The 16,873-nt window shown below is 39.3% G+C and overlaps 1 protein-coding gene across 1 annotated transcript in view; it reads left to right on the top strand.

Moving 5' to 3' along the window:
- The window catches only part of itga9 (integrin, alpha 9), a 385,198-nt gene that overhangs the window by 228,458 nt on the left and 139,867 nt on the right, over positions 1–16,873 (top strand). Inside the window, exon 16 of the mRNA XM_072571044.1 lies at positions 2,011–2,163. Coding sequence (XP_072427145.1) covers positions 2,011–2,163 — 153 coding nt within the window. The remainder of the gene's footprint in view (positions 1–2,010; positions 2,164–16,873) is intronic.

The raw sequence follows: 16,873 nt of genomic DNA, 5'->3' as shown, positions 1-16,873 counted from the left end.
TGAAACCCTTACGTTTGTCCTGATTATTGCACGTCAAAAAGCATCAGCAATGTGTCTCTCTTTTCCATTGTTTTTATTTATTAACCTACCACTGTGGCACCTTGCTGGTGACTAAGCACCATATTTAGATCCAGACTTGGACATAGAGGCACATGAAGGGTTAGAGGTTTCTATCTTTGGCATCAGTGTTTAAATGTCCTTTCAAGTTTCAATGCATTAAAGCTATGGCTAAAATCAGTGTAATCAAAGCAAATGCTTTGTAACAGGTTATTCAGCTGAAAAGTGTACAATCAAAATGCACATTTTTGAAGAATGGGGCATTTGTGGTGCAGTGGTAGTATCCCTACCTCTGGGCTGGAGGCCTGGATTCAAGTCCCACCTGCTCCAGAGATGTGCAACAATGTCTCTGAACAGGTTGATTAGAAAATTTCTTCCTGGAAAAGTAGGATCACTGTGGTATTGTCCTTACTTCTGGGCTAGGAGACCCAGGTTCAAGACCACACCTATTCCAGAGATATGTGATAACATTGCTGACAGAGTGATTAGGTAAAATAAGTCATCCTGAAAGAGTGTTAAAACTTATATTTAGAACATTGAAAACAAATGACAATTTTTCTTCTGTTTAATTTCTTCCTTAACTATGTTGGTCGTAATATTAACTGATCAGTGTTCTTTTGTGAAATAATATGAATGACTTTGTGCTTAGTGAGCTGCAAGTGTTCCCCAGTTTCCTCAGATCTTCTTGATGGGGTTTCTGATATGGGCTCCCAGGAGGACCAGTTCCAATACCGAACAACACAGATGGCCTCTTTCTTCAAAGACCGCAATTTCCCCTCAGACGTGGTCGACGATGCTCTCCACCGCATCTCCTCCACTTCCCGCTGCTCCGCCCTGGAGCCCCGCCCCTCTAATCGCCACCAGGACAGAGCCCCACTGGTCCTCACCTACCACCCCACCAACCTCCATACACATCGTATCATCCGTTGTCACTTCCGCCACCTCCAAACGGACCCCACCACCAGGAATATATTTCCCTCCCTTCCCCTATCAAAGTTCCGAAAAGACCACTCCCTCCGTGATTCCCTCGTCAGGTCTACACCCCCCACCAACCCAACCTCCATTCCCAGCACCTTCCCCTGTAACTGCAAGAAATGCAAAACTTGCGCCCACACCTCACCCCTTACTTCCCTCCAAGGCCCCAAGGGATCCTTCCATATCCACCACAAATTCACCTGCACCTCCACACACATCACTGACTGCATCTGCTGCACCCAATGTGGCCTCCTCTATATTGGGGAGACAGGCCGCCTACTTGTGGAACGTATCAGAGAACACCTCTGGGACACCCGGACCAACCAACCCAACCACTCCGTGGCTCAACACTTCAACTCCCCCTCTCACTCCACCAAGAACATGCAGGCCCTTTGACTCCTCCATCGCCAGACCATAGCAACATGACGGCTGGAGGAAGAGCGCCTCTTCCGCTTAGGAACCCTCCAACCACAAGGGATGAATGCAGATTTCTCTAGCTTCCTCATTTCCCTTCCCCTCACCTTATCTCAGTCCCAGCCCTCAAACTCAGCACCACCTTCCTAACCTGCAATCTTCTTCCTGACCTCTCTGCGCCCACTCCCACTCCGGCCTATCACCCTCACCTTATCACCCTCACCTTAACCTCCTTCCACCTATCACATTTCCAATGTCCCTCCCCCAAGTCCCTCCTCCCTACCTTTTATCTTGGCCTGCTTGGCACACTTTCCTCATTCCTGAAGAAGGGATCATGCCTGAAACATCGATTCTCCTGCTCCTTGGATGCTGCCTGACCTGCTGCGCTTTTCCAGCAACACATTTTCAGCCCCGGGGTTTCTGATACGTCATACAAAAGCATTTGGTGGAAATCTATTGCTCTCAAAGTAGATGCTGCTAGAACAGCTTGGTATTTCCAGCATTTTCTGTTCTTATGCCTATTGTGCCTTGTTAAGAAATTTCTTAATTTGCTTTCTTCTACAGCGGGAGGTGAAGGATGTGATAACACCAATTGTGTTTGAAGTTACATACAACTTGGGCAAGCACCTAATTGCTGGCAAGTCTGAGAAGGAGCTTCCAGCTTTAAAACCAATCCTGCGTTGGAGAAAAGGACAGAAACTGGCTCAGCAAAACCAGGTGAAATTTAGATTTTACTGCACAACAGATGCCACATTTTTTGTTCTTTATGTAGTTTTTTTTAATGGAAAGTGCAAGCTCTAAGCAGACTTGTACCATGGTCAGCAACAGGCAAATCCATCCACTGTAACCCCTTGAGAACAGTAATAGGTTTTCTATGCTCAAACCAACATCATAAGCTCAGTGTTTAACTTCTGGAATTTGATTTGAATCATTCTTTATCAGAAGCTTTACTTTCTGACAGAGTGATGTTCTGACAATAAATCACTGATATTAATTCAGCAGATGTTTTGAATGAATTAAAAACCTGGCAAAGTCATTTGAGAGATCAAAGGGTTAATGAAAATCTCATAATTATTCACAAAACAGTCACTTACCGTCCCATCTAGTTGAAATTGCTGTGTAATTGATTGAAAAATGTGTGAAGCCATTTAAGTGCTGAAAATGATCTAAGGACAATTTGGATAATGGGATAATTTTAATGGTGATGGATAGATTGTGAAGTGGAGAATCTTGTTGAATAATTATCCTTTGATCTAATTGTGAAGGGATGTGTATTATTTACTTCACAATGTTCACATGATTTTCTCTACAACAAAATAATTAACTTATGTTTGTACTATCATGTTTACTGACTTAACTTACCATTAATATGAAGCACACATACATATACTATGTATTTCAGATGAGAAAAAAAAAATTCAGGCTTGTGGACACTTATCCTGTTTTCACAAGATTCATTCAAATGTACCTATCCTCAATCCCACCTCACCTTACCACTTGGAAGGAGCAAAAAAGCATGGAGGCAATTCAGGAATTTGTCAACAATTTCTATACAGCTTTTCATAGGTGATCGGGTAAATGTAAGGATGACCCAAATTTTCTAAGACAATTAAGACCGATACATCTAAATTAGTTTTTTGCATTTTAAATGGATGACACCTTAATTCTACATGGCTCACTCATTTCAAATTATATATAATTTGCTTGTGATTTTTTTTGAAGCCCCGAATCAGTTGCCCTTTGGGCCTGTTCTTTTCCATCATCTCCAAACCATCGTCATAAAGCCTGGCTCCTATGCAGACAAGTTGGAGATCATGCTTGGTGCTCTTCTATGTTCCATTTCCAGGCAAACGTTTACTTCTGAGCTAATACACTGTCCAAATCCAATTTTCAGTCAATTCCTTTCTTCTAAGATCCTGACTTTACTACTCAATTGAATATTATGTATGAATGTAATAATCATGTTAAATTCCCTGCATCCCAGTACCAAAAGTAATGAACAGAAGTAGAACTAACAGCAAGCTGTGGGTTATCCCATTAATAATGACTCCATTGGGAAGCAGGCCCATTAAAATCAGTCTTGGTTTGAAAATATTTTTAACCAACCTGAAAACTACACATCGATCAACCTAATATCAAATTGTGGAAATTTTTAGAGAAAACAATTCATGGAAATTAATTGTTATTTGCAAAGTTATTTGGTAATAACCAGGACTTTATGTGGATTTTTAAAAGGGAGGTTAGGTTTGGCTAACTTGATCGAGTTATTTTATAATTGTAATAGAGAGAGTTGATGATGATAGTGTGGTTGATGTAGTGTATTGTATTTTCAAAAGGTGTTGTTACAAAGTACCACATAATTAACTGGCTACATAATTGAAACTTGGTTTCATGGTCATGCAATCAGCAGCCTTTTGATCATACAAATATCAAGGTGGATGTGTACTGGGAGCAGTGAAAGGACAGAGGCAAAAAGATGCTATCCTCTCCAATGCAGTCAGTGATATTGGATGCAGCAGACACCACTGCAAAGTATTGGACTCAAGAGATGCAGACAGTCTCCTGTCAATTCTGCTCTACATAGCTCCTTTCATTGTGTGCTACCTAGTCTTAAAGAGAGAAGCAGGATTTCAGTGAGTGTTATAATGTTGTGATGTGCCTGGCACGGAAGAATAACCTATGTAGATACTTCAGAGAGACTAGAAGCGTTAGTAGGAGTCAGAGAGTGATTTGGAAATCTAAATGCTATGTATGAATCCTGAATTTCAAGACCTAATGCTGCATGAATGATGAGAACGTAGTGCATAGCAGGAGTAGCTAATGGGGCAATGAATGATGTCATGATAAGATATAATCATTGTCATGCACGATCTGTCTAGGTTTATGAGATTTAATGCGGCTAGGATCTCAGATCTGGACTTTGGGAATTGACCCTCCTAGCTACACACTCCTGTGCCATTCTGAGAGAGGTTTTAAGAGTTAGCTGGTTTTCTGTGGGTTTACAATGTTTGTCCTCTCCTGCAAGCCAGACCACTGATACATTCAACACCGCAACCACTTGTCTGGATCCTTCTGCTTTATTCATTATTTTCCAATGTGGCAAAAATGTCTATTCAACTTGCCTTTAAGAGAAACTCGTCTTTAAATATAAAACAAGCTGCCTTTATTGTGTGAGTAGGAAACTATGTTTCCAGCCCTACTCACTGGGTTGACTGTGCTGCCAGCACTCCATAGAGAGAACGTGGGAGACTCAGATTCCTACATTGAAATTATTTAGATGAGGTGGGTGGTCCAATTTTGTAACTTATCCATCTTGATGTGAATAGCCATGAGCATTTCTCAAACCAGTGTCCCATTGCACAGAAATTACAAATTATATTCCCTGTGAGTGCAGGCAAGAAAATTTACATAAATTTAAAATTTTAATAACAGAAATCATATATAAAAAAGTTCAGACAAAATCCAACTTTGCTCAATTCACAGCTCATGGTTTCACAAGATCAAGGAAAAGACAGGAACCCACATATAAAATTTACATAAAATATTGTGCGTAAAATGCTAAAATGGAGAAATATGTAACTTTGAAAAGAATGAGCATTTCCATAGCTTAGACTTATTGAAGTGACTTTAGCAGAATCACAGAATTGTGGCGGTTCAGAAGAGGCTGTTGATTTATTGCGTCTGCTTGTTGCACTAATTTAGTGCTAATCTACTGCCTTTTATGGGTACATTGGATTATTATTTAAATAGAAACAATGTTCTCTTGAGTGCCTCAGTTGAACCTGTTCCCACTACACCACCTGGCAGTGAATACCAGACCCTAACTAAAGTGTTTTCTCATTTCACATTTGTTACATTTGTAAAATACTTTAGAACTGTACCTTCTGATTTTTGATCTGTTTGGGAGGGGGAGAAGTTTCTCCATATTCCCTCTCTCCAGGTGTCTCATGATTTTGAAAATTTCAATCAGATCGCCTCTTCATGTTCTCTCCAAACAATCTCAAATTCTTAAAGCGATCCTCATGTCTTAAGTGTCATCTTCCTGGAAACCTTCTTACAAACCTCTTCTGTTTTCACTCCCATGCACTTACATCCTTTCAATAGTGAGATGCCCAGAACTAAATTTAACTGGTGTCTTCTTGAATCTCAGCATTATCTCCCTGCTGTTGGTCTCTTGACCCTAATTGATGAAGCCCAGAATGCTATATGCTTTGCTAACAGCTCTCTCTACTGTCCTATCCCCTTTGATTTATGTGTGTATACTTCCAGGTTTCTATGCTCCTGCACATCTTTCAGAATAGTACCCTTTATTTTGTAGTCACTCTACATTTCATTACTCAGGGGATTCGATGTAGACTTTCTGCAGCAGTGGAGAATGTGGGTTCCTGTCTTTTCCTTATGAAACCATGAGCTGTGAATTGAGCAAAGTTGGATTTTGTCTTAACTTTTTTATATATGATTTCTGTTATTAATATAGGGGCTGGAATATGGTCACTTCAAACACTTTTCACTTCAGTGACAATAAATTGCTTTTCTACTAATTGATTCACACTTCTCTTAATTGAGCTTCACCTGCCACCTATCTGTCCTTTCTACTATGTGTCAATGTGCTTTTGAAGTCCTGCATTGTCCTAAGAGTTCGCAGTTCTCCCAAATTTTTTATCAAGTGCAAACCTTGAAATTATCTCCTGCACACCAAGTTGTAGATCATTAATATATATCAGGAAAAGTAAGGGTTCTAATACAGACCACAGGAGGCTTCAACTACCAATCTTCTTCCAGCTTGAAAAATACCTATTAGGGATTAGTCACTGTTTCTTATCCCTCAGCCAGTTTTGTATCCATGTTTCTTTCGTCCCTTTAATTCAGGGAGGTGTATATTTCTTCAAGTCTATTGTGTGTGGCAGTGTGTTGAATGCCTTTTGGAAAGAAAGTAAATACTGCATTATTTAATTTATTTTGAAGTGACAATGCTTATTGGATTTCATTATCAAGTTAGTACAATAATTGCTAGTGAGAGACAAATTAATAATCATATAAATTAGGGCATAAAGATGCAGGGCAATTGGTGCTTGCAGTTGCACAATTTGTAATTTCTCGATCAGGACAAACATGTCTGTGGCAAAAATTTGCAACTTAAGCAGCTTCACCTGACAGTTGGAGCTGGAGGCTGGACTACAGAGACTGAGACATATCAGGGAAGGGGAAAGTTACCTGGGCACTCTATCCAGAAAGGTGGCCTCACCTTTCAGTTATGGTCTTCTCGTTTCATCATTTGACACGGAGTATTTATAAGTAAGGCATGTCAGGGGACCCAGTGCAAGTACTTCAGTATTTATAGTCAAGCAGTCAATTTGAGGTCTTTTCAGCTAGTTTAGATAAATGTGAGGACTGCGGAATGGATAAACTAATAGACCATTGTGGTACAAGAAGCCACTCAAATGAGGAAGCAGATAGGAAAGTAGTGGAAGGAGCGAACAGTATAGTGACGAAGATTGATACTGTTCTCTGCAGCAAAATAAAAGCAAAAGTCTAGAGGTTTGGTTGCTTGCTGAGTGCCAGGGTTCTAGAGATCTTCTGAAGGCTGTAGAGCAACTCACAGTCAGAGGTGTAGGATCCACTTATTGTGGTTTGTGATTCTAAAGAATAATCATATTGAGCTTGAAATCTTTACTCTATTTCTCTCTCTATTGATGCTAGTGGACCTGCTGTGTTTCTCTAATATTCTCCATACCTTTCAGCATCCACAGTATTTTGCTTTTATCCACTTATTGCAGGGTTCATCTAGATACCAGGGACATAGGTAGCACAAGGAAAGAAGTTCTGAGTTGTCAAGATGAAGAGCTAGGCACCAAAGTAAGAAGCAAAATGTTAAATGTAATAATTTCTCAATAATTACCTGAGCTATTTACAAACTGGCATAGAGTAAGTGAGATTAGAGAAAGGAGCTTGGAGACCAGAGTGATAAAATTGGGTTCTCATTCATGGGGATCTGACACCAGTATTTTGAAGTTCTTAAGTAGTGGGAGTAAGGAGTCAAATTTGAGAAGATGCGATAAGTCAAAATATAGGGATAAGACAAGAGAGGGAGACACTTATATGGGAAATTATAAAGAGACCATGGCAGAAATAGAGAGCATAAGGGAAAGTGGGGCTGTACCAGAGGGCAGTATACACTTGAACTCTGCCAGGACCAGTGTTCTAATGAGCCATGTAACTAGGAACGTAGACGGAATGTTTTAAATATTTTTAAATATTAAACCAGTTGAAAGGAAGGACTGTAGGAAAAGGTGCAATCTGCCATGGGTGCCTAAGGAAATAAGGGAGGCTATCAAATTGAAAGAGAAAGCTTACAAACTGGCCAAGATCAGAGGGAAACTAGAAGATTGAGAAAGCTTTAAAGGTCAACAGAAAGTCACAAAAAAGAGCTATAAGGAAAAGTAAGATAGATTATGAGAAAAAAATTAGCTCAGAATATAAAGACACAGAGCAAAGGTTTCGGTAAATATATAAAACAAAAAAAGAGACAGCTTAAGTAAACTTTGGTCCTTTAGAGGATGAGAAGGGGATTTAGTAATGGGATGTGAGGAAATGACCATAGCACTGAATAGGTATCAGCGTTGGGATTGCAACTATTCACAATTTACCAAGATGATTTGGAGTTGGGGATCACATGTAGTCTGTCAAGATTTGCAGGTGCCACTAAGATGAGTCATAGAGCAAAATGTGCAGAGGACTGTGAAACTTTGCAAAGGGACATAGATAGATAGTTTAAGCCAGTTAGCAAAGGTCTACCAGATGAAATACAAGGTTAATGAATGTGAAGTCATCCATTTTGGTAGGAATAACAGTAAAAAGGACTATTACTTGAATCATAAGAAATTGCAGCATGCTGCTGTGCAGAGGGACCTGAGTGTCCTTGTGCACAAATCACAGAAGGTTGGTCTGCAGGTGCAACAGGTAATTAAAAGGCAAATGAAATTTTGTCCTTCATTAATAAAGGGATTGAGTTTAAAAGCAGGGAAGTCATGTTGCAGCTGTTATAGGGTGCTGGTGAGGCCACACCTGGAGTACTCCATGCAGTTTTAGTCTCCTTTCTTGAAAAATGATGTACTGACACCAGAGGGAGTGCAGAGAAGGTTCACTGGGTTGAATCCGGAGTTGAGGGGGTTGGCTTATGAGGAGAGGCTGAGTAGACTGGGATTATATTCATTGGAATTCAGAAGAATGAGGGGGGTCTCATAGAAACATATAAAATTATGAAAGGAATGGATAAGATAGAAATAAAGAGGATGTTTCCACTAGTAGGTGAAACCAAGGAATAGTCTCAAAATTAGAGGTAGAAGATTTAGGACTGAATTGAGAAGGAACTTTTTCACCCAGACGGTTTTGAATCCATGGAATTCCCTGCCCAGTGAAGTGGTTAAGGCTTCCTCATTCGATCCTTTTAAAGCTAAGATAGATCATTTTTTGAACTGGAGAGGAACTAAGGGTTATGGTGACAGACGGGAAAGTGGAGCTGAGGCCACGAAAAGATCAGCCATGATCTTATTGAATGGCGAGCAGGCTCAAAGGGCCAGATGGCCTACTCCTGCTCCTAGTTCTCATGTTCTTAAGTAGTGGGAGTAAGGAGTCAAATTTGAGAAGATGCGATAAATCAAAATATAGGGATAAGACAAGAGAGGGAGACACTTATATGGGAAATTATAAAGAGACCATGGCAGAAATAGAGAGCATAAGGCTAAAAGTAAATCAACAGATAAAGCTAGATATTACAACAATAATAAAGTGGTGAAATTAAAGGCTCTTAATCTGAATGCATAAGCATTCAAAACAGAACAAATGACTTAGTGATGCAGATCTAAATAAGCATGATCTGATGGATGGCAGAGATTAGGACTTGAATATTGAAGGGTACAGGACATTTGAGGAGGACAGTAAATTAGGAAAAGTTGGAGTGATAGATCTGTAGGTCAATGATGGTTTTCACACAACAGAGAAGAATTTAGGAAGCCAGGTTGTAGAGCACATGGTTGAAACAGCAGGCTGACAAAATCCCAGTTGCTAATGGGGTTCACTTTAGGAAATTAAAAAATTGTTTAGAACAATAATTGATGTATTGGTTTTAATTTTCAAAAATTCTTTAGATTCTGGGAAGTTTTGGAAAATAGCAAATGTAGCTCTTTCATTCAATAGAGATGGAGGCGGAAAGCAGGAAACCAGAACAGTTAGCTTAACATCTGTTATACGGAAGATGTTAAAGTTATTATTATTAAGGACATCATAACAAAACAGTTACAAAAGCTCGAGGTAATCAGGCAGAGTGAAAGGATATCAATTTTAAGCAATTTCCTGGGGTTCCCTGAGGAGGTAACATGCTGTCGATAAAGCTGAACCAGTAGCCTTTCTGTGGTTCAGTTTTCAAAAGGCATTTGATAAGGTACCACATCAAAAGTTATTATAGAAAATAAAAGCTCATGGTGTAGGGGGTAACATATGGTTATGGATAGACAATTGGCTTGCTAACAGGAAGCAGGTTTGGCATAAATGGGACAAGATGTCATGAATGGTGTGTCACGGGGTCAGTGCTGGAATTTTAATTTTAAAAAAAGATCATTTGGATGAAGGGACCAAAGGTATAGTTGCTAAATTTGCTGATGACACAAAGCTGGATAGGAAAGTAAGTTGTGAAAGGAAACTAAACGGACTCGCAAAGAGATATGAATAAATAAAATGAGTGGATAAATATTTGGAAAATGGCAGAGTTTACAGAGCTTTGAGATGCAGAAGCATTTGAATATTCAGGTGCATACGTTGCAAAAGGTTAATACGCAGCTACAGCATGTAATTAGGAAGGCTAATAGGCTGTTACCATTTATTGCAAGAGGAATTGCTTACAAAAGTATAAAGGGCACACGTCAGTTATTAAGTTATTCAATGAGTCCACATTCATGTCCTGTAGAATTAGGCAATTTTTATTTGTGATCCCTAAATCGTGGAATATAAATATCTTCAAAAGGACTGTTCCAAAATAATCAAAAACATTTTGAAAATTCAATTAGATAATGCCCATGGTACCTCCCCAAAATACTGTTCTAATGACTTTGAACAGCTGGGTTATATACATATCATGATGCTCTGTTATGTGTCCTCTATCACATGAAATATTCTAGGTGATCATAATGAGCAAAGCTAATGATGCTTTTAACTAAGTTCCTCTCGCAAAGCTTAATTCACTCATCTGTGGTTACCAGATTATAATTATTGATCCCTTTTTAAAGTAGAACACTTATCTCTATTTTCTGACACTTTTTTTTCAGTGAATTACTGACAGTATTGACCAGACCATCACACATCACCTCTGCCACTGCTTTCTGTGTCCTATGGTCAATTAAACCTCTCTCTAACAGTTTTTTTCATCTTGGACCCTTTTAATTTCAATTTTGTATTTTCCGTTGAGATGAGTAAGTAAATTATTTGAACTTCATCTGCTACACAGTAGCCCTAATTCAACTTTCAGGCAGTTAAGCTTCTACATTGACTCTGCCTCCACCCCCGTATTATTGTTTAGAATTCTGCGTGTAACCTTGTCTTTTCTTCTTCCTGAGCATATATAAGTTCTCATTACCTCAGTGTTTATTTTGAGTGCAATAAGTAAATTTTATGTTTATGCTATTCATGTTTGTAGTTTGAGAAATCCTGAGCATGAGGGTATTTTGCCAGTGGATCCATGTTTGCAAAGATTTTATTGGATAAAAATTGACATAAGCAGTAGTTAAAGATAAGCCCAAGTTGGCCCATGGCTCTATTTCATGGATAATTTTAGAGCATTGTTGAATGGAGATCAGGTGTTGGGCTGTTTTTTTAACAACTGAATTAAGGATGATCTTGGCTGAAATCTTTCACCAAGGCCCATGGAAGTTCTTGTGTGGCTCAAAATATTTGGGTAAAATAACTCTCATAATTTGAGGCTTATATAATTTCATCATGCTATCCTACACAACTCTGTGCAAGATACAATCAGCAGAGCTGAGAGTTTAACTATCGGCTAATTGTGAGGGTTTCTTGGTCTCCCACTTTGACCTCAGCAGGAGACAAGAGGAAACACACAATCACCCTCAGTTTGCTACATCTAAACACTTTTAACTTTGTACATAATTTTATTTTAGGGATAGAGTGTGTCTTCCATCGGTATGCACCATAACTTGAGGTGCTTGCTTGTTCCCACAATTGTTCAAATTTGTCAAAGTTAAAATCCTTCCTTATGAAGTGTTGCCTGTTTTTCCAGACCTGCAATTGTGGAAAAGTAACTTCAGAGGAGTCAAAAATGCTCCAAGGAATTTCTTGATTAATCCTTCACAATTCACCCCAATGAAAGGAAATTTCCCCTCATCTGTACCTTAACTAGATGACCCTTTACTCTGAGATTATGCCCTCAGATCCTAGATTCTCCCACATTGGGAAATAACTGCTTTGCATTATCCCTGTTAAGCCCCCTAAGTATTTTGTATCTTACCTCATTTTCCTAAACTGTAATGCATTCAAACTCAACCTCTCTTCATAAAACAAAATCCTTCCATACCCAGGATCAACTGAGTGAATCTCCTCTGGCCTGCTTTTAATATCCTCTCATTCCTGGTTTCATTCTATCAGATATTCTCTGCAGCCCTGTCCATTATCTATCTTGTAATATACTGTTGGCAACTGAAAACTTGGTCATCGATCATAGATATTCACTGTGGGATTCTCTAGTTGTTATATCAAGGGACTAACTCCCAATAAATATTCTGTGCAGAAGGAAGAAGTTGAATGCTGATTGCCAGAGGGAAACACACTAGAGAATTCGGGGGTTTAAACTGCAACTAAAAATGTAACTCTAGTTGTAACTTGCGATTACAATATTAATTGATAAACATCACGCTGACAGCTAAATATGCAGCTAATGGAACACCCATATCTCTGACACATAAGTAGATGTATTGTACAGCATGTAAAGCATGTTGGAATGCTTTACTATATTAAAAGACTATTCAAATGTGAGTTGTTGTTGAGATGTACTATTCCTAATAACAAGCCTTGAACTTCTGAATATGAGAGTGTCTTCAGTTCTGCTGACATTAAAAAAACCTATTCACATCCTTAAAATGTTCCTAAAATCTTTACAATCTTGTCAACATTTTTGAAAGAGTGCCAGTTCTGATTTGAATTACATTATATTGAAGTATAACTCAAGTCTATTGGGAAATCACATTGTGGAAGATATGACAACCACTGATATTAGTGGATGAGGAGTCCAGGTAGCACCTCTTCACATTCATGCCAAAGTGACAATAAAGTATCGTAACACCTTATGATTATTATCGGGCTGCTCTCGCCTGGCACTCTGAGGCACAGAATCATTTATTAACAATTTAACACACTGGATAAACAAAATACTGATGTTTTAAACAATCTTGTGTAAATTCTTCTGACTCAACTATGACAGATTCTTGAATAAAAATATTTTGCATTAGAATAAGAATTTCTTGGATATAACATGTAACAACATACAGATGTAAATTCCAATTTCTGAAAGTGAACAGTGCATGACTAATGCTGAGAACTGCCCACCTACAATGAACTGATTCATAATTACTGCAATTGAGGAAATTCAAGATGTTAGTCAATTTCCATTGTATACTAGAATTTGTTTAGCTGTAGCTGAAATATTGATCTCCGTCCTTTTGTTTAAAACATTAGTAGAAGGACTTAAAAGTTTTTTTTAAAAAAGCACTTAGTGTTCAATATGCTGTCCAGATGATCTTGTGCCCTGAGGATATTTGCATTAGAAATCTAGCATAACTTGTTTAGTACAGGGTATTGTGTTGTTACATGATTTAAGTGAGATGCCTGGCTTTACAAATGACAAATGCAACCCAGTCTGAAAACAAGGAATGTTAAGATATTAAATAGAATTGATTCTTATTCATAATTTAGTTAAACATGCTTTATTTATTGAAATACAAGTTCAGAACTGTCTGAACACTTATTGCGCTGCAGATAGAAAATTAATGACACTTGCTCCAACAAAGTAAGTTCTGTTCCCACCGCCATTCTATTAAAGGGTAAATGTAATGGTTATTCATCTGAGCTTGTTTCCTAATGTTATTCAGTTAAAGCTGCCTTGATCAGAGCTGAGCCACGCTGACCACAATTTTCCCTTATTTCATTAACCAAAAGGCTCAATTTACATGGTATTAAAGATCATTTAAGTAGCTATTCAAACAATGCCTCAATTTCACAATTCTAATCTTTGTTTTTAAATCCTTCTATGATCTTGCCATTCGTTTTTTCTGTAATCTCCTCCAGTTTCTGAACCCTCCAGGACATCTGCACTAGTCTAATTCTAGTCTCTTGAACATTCCCAATTTTAATTCCTCCATCATTGGTGGTTATGTCTCTGGTCGCTTATGCCCTAATCTCTAGAAAAACTCCTCCTACACCTGTATGTGCTTTCCTCCTTTAAGTTACTTCTTAAAATTCATATCTTTGACAAAGGGTTTGGACATTTGCCCTAATATTGTCTTTAACTTGCTCAGTATCATACTTTGCTTCATAATTGTCCCGTGAAGTGCCTTTGAATATTCTATTGCTTTAAGTACAAGTTGTTTAGTTGTTGGTGCTGAGCATAGGCCTGACAATCACAATGAATGTTACTTATCCCATGGTTGATATTTTTGGTTCAGCATGAACAAGCTCTGCCTATCCAAAAACAATATCCTTGCTCCCTTACTCCAGACATTATTCACCATCTCCCTCACCTTGTGCAATGTTCTCCCTCATCCATTCCCTCTCCCTGAACAGTATTCTCCCTCACCCTCTCACCCCAGACAATATTCTTTGCCCTTCCCTCATGCCCTAACCATCTAATAATATGTTCAACCTGACCTCACCCCATCACTCTGTGGCAATGCTGACTCTTCTGACCTTGATTGTACAGGTGCCAGGATTCCAGAGGGTGAACCAAGAGAATGGGTTTGGGGAGGAGCCATGGGGAGGAAAGATTGGTGATGAGGAAGGGGTTTAGCATTGTCTGGGTGGTGGGGATTTGTAAATGTTGTTGTGAGTACTGGAATGTTTTAATGCTCTTGTTAATTTACTTAGATATATGCTGCTGGAAAGGTTTTACATCTGCCATATAACTGTGATTAGAAGCAGGAGGAAACTGTTTGGCCCCTCGAGCCTGTTGTATTATTCAATAAGATCTGCTAGATTTTTGCCCACTTAGTTTACCTCTGAGGTAAACTCCGTCGTCACTTACCTACCTGCATATCTTCATATCATCAGCAAATTTAGATTAGATTAGATTAGATTCCCTACAGTGTGGAAACAGGCCTTTGGCCCAACACAAGTCCACACCAACTCTCCGAAGAGCAACCCACCCAGACCCATTCCCCTACATTTACCCCTGACTAATGCACCTAACACTACGGGCAATTTAGCACGGCCAATTCACCTAACCTGCACATCTTTGGACTGTGGGACGAATCCGGAGCACCCAGAGGAAACCCACGCAGACACTGGGAGAATGTGCAAACTCCACACAGAATCAAACCCGGGTCGATGGTGTTGTGAGGCAGCAGTGCTATCCACTGAGCCACTGTGCCACCCCAATTTAACAACCATTCATTTGATTGCATTATTCAAGACATTTGTATGGACTATAAATAACTAAAACCTCAACATTAATTTCTGTGGCACTTCACCTGTTACATCCTACCATCCTGAAAATAACCCACTTAGACCAACCCCCCTCTTCCAATTATCTAACCAATCCTCTTTTCAGCCTAATATTTTACCTAACCTTGATATGGCACTTCTGAAAATCCTGGAAAGCACTGTACATTCAACAGTTTTTCATTATTAGTGATGCTTGTGACCTCTTAAAATAATGCAAATAAATTAATAAAATAGAATTCACCTTTCACAAAACCATGTTGATGCTACCTGATTGCATTCAGATTTTCAAATTACTCTGTTATAAGCTAACAGACCAAAGGGTTCCTTGCTTCTGTCTTCCTTCTTTCTTGAATAGAAGAGTCTTATTTGGTATTTTCCAATCTGATGGAACGTTTCCTGAATAAAATGAATTTGAATCCCTGAAAAAACCAAGGGAATCTGTGCAAAATAAAACACAAGGTAACTGACCCTTTGTTTTTAAAAGGGTTGGTTAGCATAGTTGGCTAGATGGGTTGGTTTGAGAAGCAGGTGATACAAGCTGCATGGGTTCAATTCCAGTCTGAGTTTTCCAGGGAAGTTCCATCTTCTCATCTTTGACCTACGCCTCATGTGCAGTGCCCCTCAGGTTAAACCATGTCCAGTTGTCTGTCTATAATTGGAAAGCAGCCTTTGGTCCATGGCAACATTACCTTTACCTTTATTTTCAGTAGATAAGTAACCTCGTGTTTGAAGTTTTTTAAAAATAGTTTCCTTTTGACTCAACAGGCTCTCTTCTTCTGACCACCAGGAGAAATCTTCCAGTACCCTTTAAAACAAGGATCTTCTTCACAGCATACATGAATGGGCTGCCAGTAATGTAGTGAGGCACCCACTGAAGATTCATTCTTCTTCAGCTCCCCACATTAAGCCTCGTTTCTTTGAACAGAAGTTCTGTCTGCACCAGCACTGTGCTTATGATTAATCCAAAGGCAGTCCTTACCTTTTACCTGGCATTGTAGCAGTTACTTTCAGGCTGACTGCCTAGGTCTGTGTCTGCAGGCAGCAAGGTCAGTTGCTTCTCCCTTTATGCCAAATGTTGAAGCTCACACTTGATAATTCAATAGCGTTAGACCTGGCCCACTGTCCAAATGTCAACCCATTAATACAGGCCTGTTGTCAAATGGAGTTCAGATCAACATCCTGCCATTCCCCATTCTTGGGCATTTGGTTTCACCTTAAGTTAAAAAACATAGTTTAATTCACAATCTTGGTCAGGCAGTCACAACCCAGGATTTACCTCTATTATACATAAATTGTCATTGTAGTGATGGGAATAAAGTCAGCCAAGTGGGCCTCATAAAATGAATTCCCTGACTCTGGCTGTTAATCTGGTCCAATCAGGGAGCTCTGGTTGACAAATAATCCCTGCCCTCCCCTTCACTGTTTGAAGGGCACTGCTTGTCACTGGCCACTTGGGTGTTTTCCTATCTTCCTGGTGGTGGGAATTGAATAAAGATTCGTCACCTTGTGTCTCTCACTGTGTCTCACACCTGCACACACACTCCATGGGTGCTGGGGAAAAAATAAGCACTACCGCAGAAGAAAAAAAGAACAGGAGTGTCAGGCATCCTTATCACTTTGAGAGCTGACTCTGACAGAGCTGGATCAGTGTCAAGGACTCTCCATGTGTAAACAAAGGCTGACTTGGTGATGGGATCCCAGCCTCTGT

Source organism: Chiloscyllium punctatum, chromosome 5 (genome assembly GCF_047496795.1).
Source record: "Chiloscyllium punctatum isolate Juve2018m chromosome 5, sChiPun1.3, whole genome shotgun sequence".
In the NCBI taxonomy this organism is placed as follows: Eukaryota; Metazoa; Chordata; class Chondrichthyes; order Orectolobiformes; family Hemiscylliidae; genus Chiloscyllium; species Chiloscyllium punctatum.
This window is presented reverse-complemented; position numbering and strand designations above follow the sequence as displayed.